At 39.8% G+C, this 13857-nt stretch overlaps 1 protein-coding gene across 3 annotated transcripts in view; it reads left to right on the top strand.

Moving 5' to 3' along the window:
- Positions 1-2696: 2696 nt before the first annotated feature.
- Positions 2697-13857, top strand: part of LOC143350132 (uncharacterized) — a 100503-nt gene continuing 89342 nt past the window's right edge. Inside the window, exons 1-3 of one of the 3 annotated variants that reach the window (XM_076781995.1) lie at positions 2697-2786; positions 11591-11732; positions 12034-12333. In XM_076781995.1, the coding sequence (XP_076638110.1) occupies positions 12213-12333 (121 nt within the window). In that variant the 5' untranslated portion in view covers positions 2697-2786; positions 11591-11732; positions 12034-12212. Of the gene's footprint in view, positions 2929-11590; positions 11745-12033; positions 12334-13857 lie in introns of all 3 variants that reach the window. The other 2 variants (XM_076781993.1, XM_076781994.1) reach the window with 2 other exon arrangements.

Here is a 13857-nt window from a genome sequence, read left to right as displayed (position 1 = left end):
TAAATGTGTTTCGTGGTGAAAGAAAAAGCAGTTCTGAAGAAAGTTGTGTGTCATGTTGGGTTAGACATTTTAATCGATCGATTAAATTGGATACGATTATCGGTGCTGTTCAGAGAAGTAACATCGTTCGTCCAACGACGGAAAACCGTCTCAAGACACGTTACGCAAGAAGCTTCTTTCCAATTACGTAAGTTCGATCGCATGAGGTTCGACAATTATACGGTAACATCGTTATCCCTGATCCAATAAGTCGTAATTACGGTTTTAAGAGATTACCGTTCAGCGAAGAATTTATGATGGCGTCGCATTAGCGAATGAAAACCTTTTTATCAGTCGTAATGATTTTGGATGGTGTTTCGGCGATGTTGATAAGATAAAGTTGCAGCGTGCAGGTTTATTCTATGCAAATACAGGGCATGCGTATGTTTTCACACTTTGTCGGTAAAATTTTGCGAGTTTTTTAATTCTTTAGGTATTTTGAAACTCTTATTTTTGGTGAAAAATTGATTTTTATTCCTCGAATTTTAATGATTTATATGCCTTTTAATTTCGAGGTTTGAAAATTTATTCTTCCTTTATTTTTAATATCTTTAATTTTTCCTCTGTAATAAAATTAAAAAAAGTGTGTAAAGAAGAAAGAGAAAGAAGTCTTGTTTTATATCAAGAGAAACAAGAATAGAATACTCATGAATTTTTCAACTACGTCGAGGCAATCGTAGTTAGACTCAAAGTAAAGTCGATGACCAATCGAAATAGATCAATAAATGTAAAGAAAATTGTATACAGAAGTATGCACAAAGACACAATCTACTATAAATACTTTTTGTTGATACAAATCTAGAAATATAAGATTGCGTTGGTCTCAGTTTGTTTCAAGGTCCGAGAATTTATTGTTTTCGTTTTAAAGATTAGAGAATTTATTTTTCCATTGTTTTCAAGGCCTGACAATTTATTTTTCCTCGATATTCAGAATTTTTTAATCGCCATCGTGGTATTCTTCGATCTTCGTTGGCGTACGTCCAAGGGGTGTGCAAATTGTGTTACAGATTTCGACCGGGCTTTCGTGCTAAACCACTGTCCACGGTGGGCAAAGTGTGTCACGTGGGGTCGATTCTAGGTCGACCTATGACGTGCAAAAGCAATCGATATTATCTAAATACGATGTACACCTGCAAACGGTGAAGTCACTCTCTGGAATACGTGCACCTTAAGTGAACGCGGATGCAGTTTCGATCGCGTCGAATCACCGTATTAAAATAATCCAGAACGAAACGGGAAGTCTCCTTTAAATAGACCTCGTGTTTCTTTCGTAAGGGCAAATTATCGATACGATTAAACGAATTGTACGTTTCTTACAAGGAAATATGCTTAGTCATAATTTCATTCAAACACGAAACCATTTGTGGAGGATTAGAAAATATCAAGTATTTCTTTATTCTCGTATCGAATGGTTTAAGGGGTTGAAACGTTTTTTCAAAATTTGACTCCAAAATATTTATATATATGTTGAATACTGATACAGAAAAATTACAGATTTAATAATTTTCAAAAAATTCATCTACCTTTTCTCTGTTTTATTAAAGTGGGAAATGTAGACAGCAGTATGAGTATTACTATGCATTAAATTGCTTTGTACTTTGTAATATTTATCGTACGCGTAGTTAGGGGCACGATAAAAATTCCTGAAACGTTCCCAAGCGAATGGTCGGAGTACACAAAGGGATTGGAGTACAGGACTGCGTCTTCTCCTTGATAAAGGGGTAGGAATCGCGAGGGGTGTGAAGAGCCCCGGTCCGAAGGCAGGTGACCGGATCGATTCTTGTATCTCGCGCGCGCGCGTGCACACGTGTTCGTACACGAGATGCGTGACTGTGTGAACGATTACAGCATTGACGTAGACGCGTGTTCATGCGAAATCGCGTGTCGAAGACCAACTCGGGAAAGCTGAACAGGGAAGCGTAAAATAAAAAAAAAACGAGCTAGAAAAAGAGGGATACAAAAGTAGAAACAATGGGGTAAAACATGGGAAGGGATGAGGACGATCGGGACGAAGAAATAAGTGATAATTATCGAAGCGAACGAAAAACATACATATAACGTAAAAATAAACAATTTGGGAAGCAATGTACGGAGAGCTGACAAAAGTGTTCTAAGAATTACAAACTGAGCAGAGGGTGGCAAAATATGGAAGAGAGAAAGAGAAGAGGAGATACATACTAACCTGACAAGGATAAATTAATAATTTAATATAAAAGAATGAGAGTAGAATGTAGAAACACAAGGAACGAAGATGATCAAGACGAGGAGAAGAATGGTAGCTGAGGGTAGATAAGCAAAGAAAAGAAAAATAAAAAGATACGAAGGCGGTAAAGGCCAACATATTTACAAAGATGGGTGAAAGATGAGCCGGAAGAATTCGAAACTAGGGGTTGGAAGAGAGAAACACGAGAGGGAAAGGAAGAAGAAAGTAATAGTACAACGGCGAGAGGGTAGCAAAAGTGAGTGAGGGTGAGGGATGAAAGAGGGTAGAGGGTGAAGAGAGAGGGAGGAGGACTGAGTGAGTCGACGGATATACATGGAAAGCGGGGTTGCCTAGGACACCACATGGACGCCACGTTCGACTGCGACGTCACGGGGCTCGAAGGGGGGTTAAAGTCTCGCAACCCTCCGGGCATCGAGGTGTCTTAGAAAACAGTACTCGCGGGGCAGGCCACGTTGGAAGTCATGCCGTGAACCTCGCGTCGCTCCGCGTCGATTTCTGCACCCCTTCGACCCCTGCACGGAAGGTACAGGAAACAGATCATCCCTTAAGTTAAACACGTAGATCGTAGTTCGCGCGACCAGTTCAAAGAGTGATTAAATTGTCCAAGATAACAATTCCGAGGCCTTCGAAAGTAAAGACTGCTACTTCTTGAAAGTTCAGAGCAGGTAACTACGAAACTTGGAGATTGTAAATTTACGACCGATGCTTCTCTGAGCAAATCTTTCGACTATGTAATTGGGTGTAATTTAATTGTTAACAGAACATCGAAATAAATTAGTTTATGAAGGTTTCGAGTTTGTGAAAGTAATTGTAGCTTTACTGTCGCGGTAGAAAGGTATTGGAGATAAATAATTTTGATTTTGGATGTTGAATGTAATATCGTTTCAGTATTTTCGTGACATTTATATTTTCCCTGCGCTGGTTTCGTTGAATCTAATACAAATAAGAAGGTACGAAATTGCTCGAGGTGCTTTGATTTTACCCTAATGCGTCACCCATCGAGTCAGAAGTTATTTAGGGTTTCGATTTCAATACGATTTGAAGTTAGAGGGATTCTTATAGTCGGTATCCTTTCTATTGTTAAACCCACTCACTGTGGGGGTCACGAAACCTCAATTACTTTTTCCTGGTAGCCAATTCCTCTTTGTGAAAGTTTCCAGTCATCTTGATTCGTCGCTTCTTTGAAGTCCTTTCCACCAAGTGGAAATGTTTTTCTCGACTCAAGCTATTCTCCAACTATCCAATAGATTATATAATTCTACGATACCAAATTTTCCATATACAAGTCAGTGAAATTGGGGAGTCAGCGTAAGTTATATAATTATAGCTAATATCAATATATGGAAATATTTTTTAATGTAAGTGTTGCGATTGGTTAAGTTGTTCAAGAATTGTGACATTATTCGAAGCAAAGGCTTGAGGGTCTAGTTCATTTTAATTTTCATGGCCATAAGAGGCAGATGGAAAGAAAGTTTCCATGATACTTTTCCTTTTATAGACAGTTGTTGAATACTTTCTGATTTGAAATTCTTTCTGACATGAGATTTTTACAAATTCTACATAATTTTACAATGCAAGCAAAGAAGTATTCCTTGATAAATTTTAGTAAATTTAAGAAAGTTTCGCACCATATACGTATTATTTAATTTATATTTGTTCCATTTGACTGGAAGTAAAGATTCCATAATTCTTTACGGTCGATGGAAAATCGTTTAAGACAGAAGGGGGGTAACCGAATGATTCTTTATGCGCGCGTTCGTCGTCTCCGCGACTGATCTCGTAAATTGATTAACACCACCCTCGACGGCATAGCCACGGTGCCTTTCGGTGGTCGGTGAGATAATAAAAAGCAAACAGATGAATCAACCTAGCGTACAAGGCCAATAGGCAGCGACCGGAGATCCTGGGGGGCTCGTGAGGGTGGCCATCCCCCTTTGTAGCCTTGTCAACGGGCATGACGAAGCTGCAAGGGTCCATGTGATTTGATTATGTTGGTAATATGGTCCGTATGCCACCCTAATTGCTGCGGTATACCCCCCACGATGCGATCTTTTCGCAACGATGACGTAGGAACTCGAGATTAAGATGGCGCGACAGTCACGGGGTCGAGAAAACTCTCTTTATTTATCATTCTGACACACAAATCGTTCAACGAACTAGTGAAACTATTAATATTGACGGACTCTTCCATTTGAAATATTTAGTATCATATGTAATGGACTGTATAGGAAAAAATGGAAAAAGATTAGTGGGTTGGAAAGTGGTATTGTTTATTTGCAATATTACTATTAATAACAAGAGATGTTTAACTCATCCACTTTACTCTACTCTACATTGAAAATGGTTTTCACGTCCTCCCCTCCTCTAGGGGAACTTGCCTCTTCTAGGGGTCACGCTCCCTACTTTGGAAAATACTGGTCTATTTTCCAAGACAACCCTCTTGTTTACTGTAGGAGTTGTGTGTATACTAACACTTGAGGGTACAATGATTTGTGGATCAAGGTCGTCTGAAGGTTATATAGTACATTGAGATCACCTTGACATCAGTTATAATACCTTATAACTAATAATATATAATTTATTTTAATCAATTAAGTATCAAATTAGTTTCGTAAAATTAATGTTTATTAAATAGGACATTAGTACACAATGCATTAAAAAATAGGCTTCTTGATTTGCCTAGACAAGATTGCTCAAGTCGATCGATTCGTAGATCAGACGCTGCGCAATTAATTAAATCGCATGCAGAACATTTTCTGCATGTTTCGATACATTCCATTTGCATCAACGTGCGCAGTCCAATAGTAAACGATATGGTCACCGCGGAACTAGAACGATTTAATTATTATGTTGCCTTCGGAGGGATAAACGAAGATGATGTCAGAATTATTGTTGGAACTGTGACGTCGGACTATTATGGTTAGAAGTTTCGAAGGCGATTGAAGGTCTTCCGTGACTGCCTGGTCATTAATATATTTAGCACTGTAGGTCAGTAACGATTTGAAAAATTCCTTTATCGTTCCAGTTTCAAACTGAACTGCTTTAATAATCTTAAAAACGATCATTTGCTTCAAATCCTCTCCAGGAATTTACCGTTAACTTAGTTAACTACTCTTTTACAAGCTTTTATACCAAATTGAATATATTTGGAAGTTTGTGTTTTATAAAATTTATTATTAGTGTTTATCTATACTCCAAATATAATCTAAGTTATAGAAGGTTCATCAACCGAACAGAATCAGTTACTAATCAGTTCGTTTCAGTGTATAAGATACTTTGGACATTTGAACTAAAGCTCCATACACGAACCGATGCAGTTTTCAAACTTTGGTCAAACTTTTAATACAAGGTTGAGAACTAACGACCGAGGTTCACGAACTCCATTTTGATCCCGAGAAACCGGGAATCCCAGGCTCGTGGTCAAAGCACAAGTGCCAGAAATTCGCTCGGTTGAGTTCGAATCCCCATTTTCAGGGCGGTAACAGTTCCTCCGCAAAAGCTTTTTGCCTAATCGAGCGCGAACGGGGGAAACCGTCCACGTATCGACGAGCACGCCACGCCACTCAATCAACCAGCCATCGCTGCATAATTCATCGACTGGGTTCGTTTGCGAATGGAAATTAGCGCGCGTTTCGTTCGCCGAGAGACGCCTTTCAATACGCCAACAGGAATAGATTCCTCGCAGTGTGTTGGTGAATGCGTGTCGTGGGCCCAGATGCGGGCCACAGATACGCGGAACACCTTAACCCATTAATCGTGGAATTCCACCCCTCGAAAAGAGCTATACAGCGGCTTACTGCTTGTAAACAGACAGATTTATCGAGGCTGTAGCTCGTAACTGCATTCGCTACTGCCTTGCTTTGGTTACAAATTTGGCTATTAAAAGCGAGAAAATTTAATACGTTCTAAACCAGTGCACCAAAATCGAACTTGCTACTCTTAGGGGAGGAGTTTTATAATCCCAGGGGAGAGCACGAAATTTTTAACATAGAGAAACGTGGGTAATTCAAAGGGGAATTTCATTAAGGACACGATTATATAGGTAATCGTTAGAATTTTGGAATTCTTGTAATCATATTTTTAAGAAGTCTTCTGTCGGATTTGTTTTACTTGTCCACTTATCTAGATACAGATTTATTCGTATAACGCCTGACTTTGCTAGGCAACAGTCCAAATCGTTATTGTACACAGTTGTTGTATTAAATTATTAGATAGGAAGCGATAGGTCAAGTTTTTTGGGACGTTTCCAATTGTCTCTGGCAGTCGCCTCGAGTCGAGGTTTCCGTTGTTCATTAAGACGGTAAATCAAACGCGAGGCAAGAAGTTCGCGTCGGTGACGCGGTAATAACAGTATTGGTAAATAATAGCCTGGTTGAACTGGCTGCGGCAATGTAGATAGCTAGTAATGCGGTAGTGGCACCGTTCCGTTGTAAAGTAGCCTTAAGGTGTGCTCACAGCGTTTGGTTACGTGAGCGTTCTCGCTCGATAGCGGGCAACAGTTTTGTCTTCGGTGCTCGCGGGAAACAACGCGTATTGATTCGTCTGGAATTATGCCCGACGTCGTTCGATATCGTTGTGCGACGATAAAAATATGCATCCCGATGGTAATCGCGATCACGGCTACGACGGAATCGTTGATAGTAAAATAAGATGGAAATGTGAGTCACTAACGCGTATTTCGTGCTCCAATTTCCCGTTGGAAAATCTATCGACCAGCACTATCGCGATCTTCTTTTCGAAACATCATTACGAAGTTAAAAATAACAAAAGTATATTTAAAACTAGCCTACTGAAAATATGGATATCAAACATATGGCTATTAAATTGGAATTAAAAGTCAAAATTTTGAAGTTTCAATATCGTCGAAGTAACGATACTGGCTTATAGAGTTTCATAAAAAGAGCAAATAAGTTTCACATCGCTATTTTCCAAAACGTATATTTACATCTGTAAATGAAGTTTTGCTCGCACGTTTCTATCTTCAGCGGCCATTGCTCTACGCGCATGGCCATCTTGCCAATTCCGTGCGTTCGATATCGTCTGACGTTCGAAAAAAGCTTCAAAAGACTTTCCTGTCCTTATTACAGAGACTTCTAAGTCAATATTAACATTTCTCCTTACAAAATTCTTCCTTAACCTTTCTTAAAGATTTCTGAAACTGAACTTTTATTCGGGCCAAATGGAATTTAAATAAATGGAGTACTACCGAACTCAAACTATTTCCAAGGGTGGATATTTATTTAGAACGGTAAATCGAGGAAGCAAAAAGACGCAAAACGGTGAAAAGACCGCCTGGGGAACCAAATTAATTATGCACGAGCTACTTTCGCGGCTGAAACGGGCGTTTAGACGGCCGCCTTCGAGCCTGTTCTGGTAGGCTGGTAGTGACAGTGATCCGGCGCGAGGCATGAAACAGTCTGAGTCCTTGCCGCAGCCTTGCGTTTTCTCCTTGAAGCTTGAATTCTATTTAAATACGCGGCATACTACGGAGCATAGTGGTGGGGGGACCGTAGAAGTCACGGTATTTCTATGTTCTTTCTGCGTTGCTCCCTCGCCGTGGACAATATTTGCTCGCAGTGTCTTTTTCTCTCGATTCAACGACACCGTCACGGTGGCCAACAGGAAGCTCCGAAAGGTCTTCCGTGATTATCTTCGTGACTCGACACGATTTCAATCTTGATAACGAGTTTTATTATCGGACTGTTCCTTCCTGATTACTCCTTGTCCATTTTTGCGTCCGATTTACAATATGTTTGCCGCGAGATTAGGAAACAATTATGCAGTATAATAATTTGGGTCGTTGCTCGGTAGAAAATTAATTTTAATAATATCTACGTATTAAAAAGATTTAGAAACCACTGATTTAATCTTTATCACGCGAGTAATGGGACACGTTTACATAAAAGCAAATAATATGAGAAATATCGAAGTGCATAATTGACGGGACGCAGCAAAAACGCTGTTATAAAACTGGCGCGATCTTATTAACTATTTATGAACCAGTTTTTCATATCTTGCAATGACTCATTATAATTCGTTATTTTGATAAGAGTACTATATTTCAAATATTTTTAATGTGCCTGTGAGGTGGTCAGTTCCATAATTAAAATGGCTGTAACTTGAAAATCAGGTTCTCTCTTTTTTGTATAAAATAGGTTTAATTCTCGTAAATAAATAAATAAATAAACCGTGTTACTTTTGTGTACTAAGCACATATACGAAGTAGAGGTTGCCGCAACAGTGATTAAGGGTTAGTGTCCTTTGTATTTGCAAGCTGAGTTCTCCTCGCACGCGCAATGATAATGACGATAATAGCACGTTGTTATTGCGTCACGAAAGTATATACACAGTACGAAAGAATGTAAGTCAACGGAGAAAACGAGAGAACAAGTATAATTATGTTGCGAGGTATAGTTATCTTCTGCGTGGTTGTGTAAAATTTTCCAAACTTTCTACACTTTCATCTCTTGTAATTCTATACGCGAATATTTGAATCATCAAAGTGTCGAAATAAACAACGTAAGATCGATTGAAATATATTATTTGCGAAGTAACGTTGTTCGAAATAATTATTTTTAAATTACTATTTGAAACAAAATTCGCCCAATGTCTCAAACACGTACGTTCAACCAGAATCTTAAAGGAGGATTCTCGTGCTCCTTTTTTATTTTTTTTGTAAAGAATTAAAAGTTCTATCGTACAAGACTTTTAGGGGCATGAAGGGAGATGCTTAAACTATACGAAAATATTTTTTTAGTCCACCTTTATTATCTTTGATTAAATAGTAGTTACGTCTTTTAATCCTATCCAACGATGTTAACCGTAGTTGGTGGCAGCTAACAAACGAAAAATTGTCTTAAAGCTGATTGGTTTCCACCGGTACTGAACCTATTTTAAACAAAAAATATGGACAATTTAGAAAACTGTAGCATTTTGAAGAAAAATTTTTCAAAGTAAAAAAAAAACTAACTACTATTTAATAAAAGATAATAAAAAATGGACTAAAAAAATATTTTCCTATAGTTTAAGGGTCTCTCTTCGTATCCTTGAAAGTCTAGTACAATAGAACTTTTAATTCCTTACGAAAAAAATAAATAAGGACACTTTAAGGATGTTGGATGTTTAGCAACAATCGCGATAGGTTTGCGAGAACGTTGTTAATACGGCAGGAAAATTAGGGACAAAGAGACGTATCGTTCTGGTTCACCTTGGCGCGGAGCCCATGGAGTTCCTGTTCCCTCTTCAAGGTCCTTCGGTGCCCGGTCGCCGTCGTCGTGAGTCAAAGGAGTCAACGCGCTCCCGGCAGCTGTCCCTCGTGTTTTTCCGTCGTCGATGTTATTCTTGCGCAAAATTGTCCGCCCGGGACATTGTTCGCGATGACCCGCCGCACTCTCATGGCCACGCGGGACTCGACGATCGAAAGATTAACTGCTTGGCTCGTTTCTTCAGGGTGACCGGAGGTTAAAGGGGTAGAGAAGGTTTTCTTTCTTCTTCTTCGGCTTCCCTTGGGACTTCGAGTCAGGGAAATTGCTTTACGAACCACTGGCAAGTCGCATACCTCTCTCAGTGAGCCATCGACCATTTCAAGTTTCTTGCAAATACATGAAAAGACAAATCGAAAATCAAAGATAAATTTTGTTCATTTTAATTTGTCTCGTCTGTCCAATACCCGCTAATTCTATTTACACTAAAATCTAAATCGCACACCATTGCATACTTAATGAACTCTTCAAGTCGATTTCTTGATGAACGAATTCTCGAACGAGACAATTTTATTCTTCGTTTTCTGCCCATTTTTCTTTCGATCTAAAATTATACAGGGTGTTCAGCCACCTTTCGAAAAAATTTGAATGGGAGATTCTAGAGACCAAAATAAGACGAAAATCAAGAATACTAATTTGTTGATTGAGGCTTCGTTAAAAAGTTATTAACGTTTAAAGTTCCATAATGACCGGAAAATTTTTCGACGAAATTAAAAAATTTCACATCATTTTGAAAAAATTATTTTTAGCTAGGGGGGTCAATTACAATCATTTTTGGTCAATAGATATACCCTCGAAATCCTAACCGTTTTCGAGAAAAAAATTCCTTACCGAAAATAGAATGTCTGACCAAAAATATTTCCCGAAAATTTCATGTGAATCTTTAAAATGCCATAACTTCTGAACGGATTGGCCGATTTTAATGTTTAAAAACGCAAACGACGCGTATTTTAGTGTAGAATATATAGAAATTCTAAAAATATTCGAAAAGTTGTTCCTTGACCCCGTAAAGTTAGAAAAACCCCATAAAAATGGTCCAATTTTCAAACAGCCATAACTCCTACAATAGTGAATATATTTCAATGAAATTTTTTTCTGAAGTAGAGCTCATAGGTACCTACAAAAAAGTATTAGACAACTTTTCTATACGGCGTCAAACAAAATTACTAAAAATCAAAAACGAATTTTTAATAAAAATCGATAGGGGGTGGTAGGTGCCTAAATTTTTCGGCAAAAATAAAAAGTTTTAAATCGTTCTGAAAAAATTATTTTTGGTTTCAGGGGTCAATTACAACCATTTTTGGTGAAGAGATATACCCCCGAAATCCTACGCACTTTCATGAAAAAAATTCGTGTAGGTGGACAAATTTTATTAATAATTTTTAACAATAATTTTTGTTAATAACTCTTTAACGAAGCTTCAATCAAGAAATTGGTATTCTTGATTTTCGTCTTATTGTAGCCTCTAGAATCCTTCATTGAAATTTTTCCCAGAGGTGTCCGAACGCCCTGTAAACGTACGTAGTTGTGTTTTCCCTTCTACGATGAAGCCGATCATCTGAAGCGATTGCTCGCAGCATTTCGAAAAGGATAATATTATCGCAACGTGTATAATATCATGTGCAACGACATTCTCAAAAATCGCAGCTGAGAAAATATTTCCATAATGAAAACAGCCAACGCGAAAACGTTCTTGGAAGTGGCGGAAGTCGGTAGGTTCGGGATACTACGTGTCGGGTACGCAAAAAACGAGCTGCTGGAAGCCTGGTCCAGGGTTAATCCGTCGAGTATGGTGATTCTGGCGGACGATCGTTAATGGAAGGTCCGTCGTGATTTTAAAGACGCCTCGTCGCGGGCTCGACCTCCGGATTTTCCACTTCCCGGTACATACGTGATTCAGGCTCCGCGCGACGTAGCGTTCGCGAATCGGTAAACATCAACAAGCGCTGCGCGCCGTGACGATCACGATTCGAGGAATACGTCGAACCGCCGCATGATTCGCGATCGTGATTTCGAACGACACGTCGCTGGTGCCGTGAATAACAAGGATCCGTTTTCGTTTCAGATCGGGCTGACGAGATTTCAGCGCCACGAGCACCGTCGAGCTGGAATCATGTAGCTCCTACTGTTCGAAGCTGAACGGCGACTAGGACAGCCAAACTGGAGACTAACAAAATACCTGGAAAATGACCGATCTCGACCTCCTGGTTAGAATTCAGGTTTGAGTAGAGTAATAATAAGTTTCAGTGATCGAAATTGATAAAATTTATTTGTTCTTGGTTAAAATCGTACCATCCGAATACAATATTCGCCTCTTGCGTTCTATACGAAGCTCGTGGCTCGATTACCGCAGATCTTACTATAGATCGTTTCAGGGCATCGACAGGCGCCAGTGAAAGGGCACAAAGCGAACGCTCTGAACTCGCATTAAAGTTAAAGTCACCGCGAGACGTGCCTACCTAAAATGGATTTCCCTCTGAAATACGTTCTCATGGTTGCCTTTTACAGATCCTCGATCAGCAGACTCGAGACCGACGGAGGTACAACGGACGTATCGGCCGGTTCCATCGAATAATAGTGGCGAGAAGGTCTGGCGTGATTTAACGAGGAGGTATGCCAGCGCGACCTCCGTGCTCGACTTCCCGGTACGTGAGTCAGGATCGCAGGAATCGGTAGCTACCACAAGGATGAGCGCTAAGATATCCCTGGCTGGCCCGTGCACGGCGCAGTCAGCGGTGAACCATCGTGGTAAACCATCGTCGGGGCTGTTGCTCGCCGGGACATCCGTGAAGAGACCGTCGTCGATGAGTAAGTTCGCTCGCGAGAATCTTCTCGATCGAATCTTCCGTTCTTCGCGTGGACTCTGCGTGTGTCATTAAATCGACGATCGGGGAAAACCGCGTCAGCAGAATATTCATTTGGTCTGCGTGGCTTTGTCGAGGATCCCACGGGTGGACGAAGAGTGATAGTGATAAATAGGGTGACGCTTCGTCCACGTTGGATGATTTATGATCGTTCGTATCGACACATTCTCAGACAACACAAGTGGCGAACATCAGTATTTTATAATTGGCTTGCCCTCTTATATTAAATCACATCGGGACCTTTCACTCTTGGAATTAATTTAAACGTAAAATCCTGTTTTCTTAGTGGTATTCTTTTAACCTCTTCAGGAGGTTAGTTATTTTGTTCCTAATAAACAAAAATGCAAATTGACATTCATCCACAACGTCCATCAATTTTCTGACAATGCTGCCATGTGATATTATTGGAAAATTTAATTATAAACATTCATTCATAACTCTAGTAGTTACTATTATAATGTAGTATTCAAAATAACTTAAATACTAAATATACACATATGAGTTAGTATCCTTGAAGAGGTTAAACTATCATAACTGATGAACATGTTGATGGAAATTAAGATAATGTCTTTTAGTGGAATCATTCCAAACTTACTCGATGTTACATGTCTATAGTGTCATAGTTCAGGTCACTGAAGGATGTGTGGGAATGCAACAAAGGGTCTGTTTAAAAAAAACGTTTGTCTTTATACATTTCGTAATTTATACCACAGATACTGTACAAGTTAGTGGCTATTTAACCTCGAGCAGAATCTTGCTCCTCGTTGCATGAAGCGATGAAGATTATCAGTATCAGACCTTTGCAATTTATAACGACCCGCCGATCGCGTTGAAATGATTTGTCGATTACCTCACGAGACACTCTGTATGCATTGCTGTTAAAGTATTTAGTATTGGCGAGCTTACATTACGGTCATCATAGCACGTCATCGTTTTATAATGCGTATCTCTCAACCGAGTCACTGATATTTAAAACAAACCAAGTGCTACAAAGTCTAGAAAATAGAGTCCAGGTTCAAAGGGTAATCAGAAGATCGCGAAACTAGGACGTCAGGCGTTATCACCGGAGGCAGAAGCGCGTGCAAACACCGACGTCCCCGTATCGCTGATTTCCATCGCGGTTAACGCTGACAGTGAACAGCAGGACAATGAATAATCAATCGACACGGACCGCGTGACCAACCATTGTGTCATAACACCCGAATAGGAATTCCAAATCGCAGAAACGTTTATGCAACTGCGCTCTGGAATAATTTCCGATCGTCTCATTGTTCGGCAACGGAACATCTGCTTCTCACGTGCAACGTAGCCTCAATGTCGATCCAACTTCGCGTCGTGTGGATCTCGTCTCGAGGTCGTTACTTCGCCGAAAATACGCGAAACCGTTCGTTTCACGGGTTTCGGTTCAACGGAGTCGTGCCCGATTGTCGAATAAGCAACTGCTGACTTTGAAACGGAAGTTGGGCCA

The sequence above is a fragment of the Colletes latitarsis genome, chromosome 14, assembly GCF_051014445.1.
Source record: "Colletes latitarsis isolate SP2378_abdomen chromosome 14, iyColLati1, whole genome shotgun sequence".
In the NCBI taxonomy this organism is placed as follows: Eukaryota; Metazoa; Arthropoda; class Insecta; order Hymenoptera; family Colletidae; genus Colletes; species Colletes latitarsis.
The sequence above is the reverse complement of the archived record's forward strand: the minus strand, read 5'-3'. Positions and strand labels throughout refer to the sequence as shown.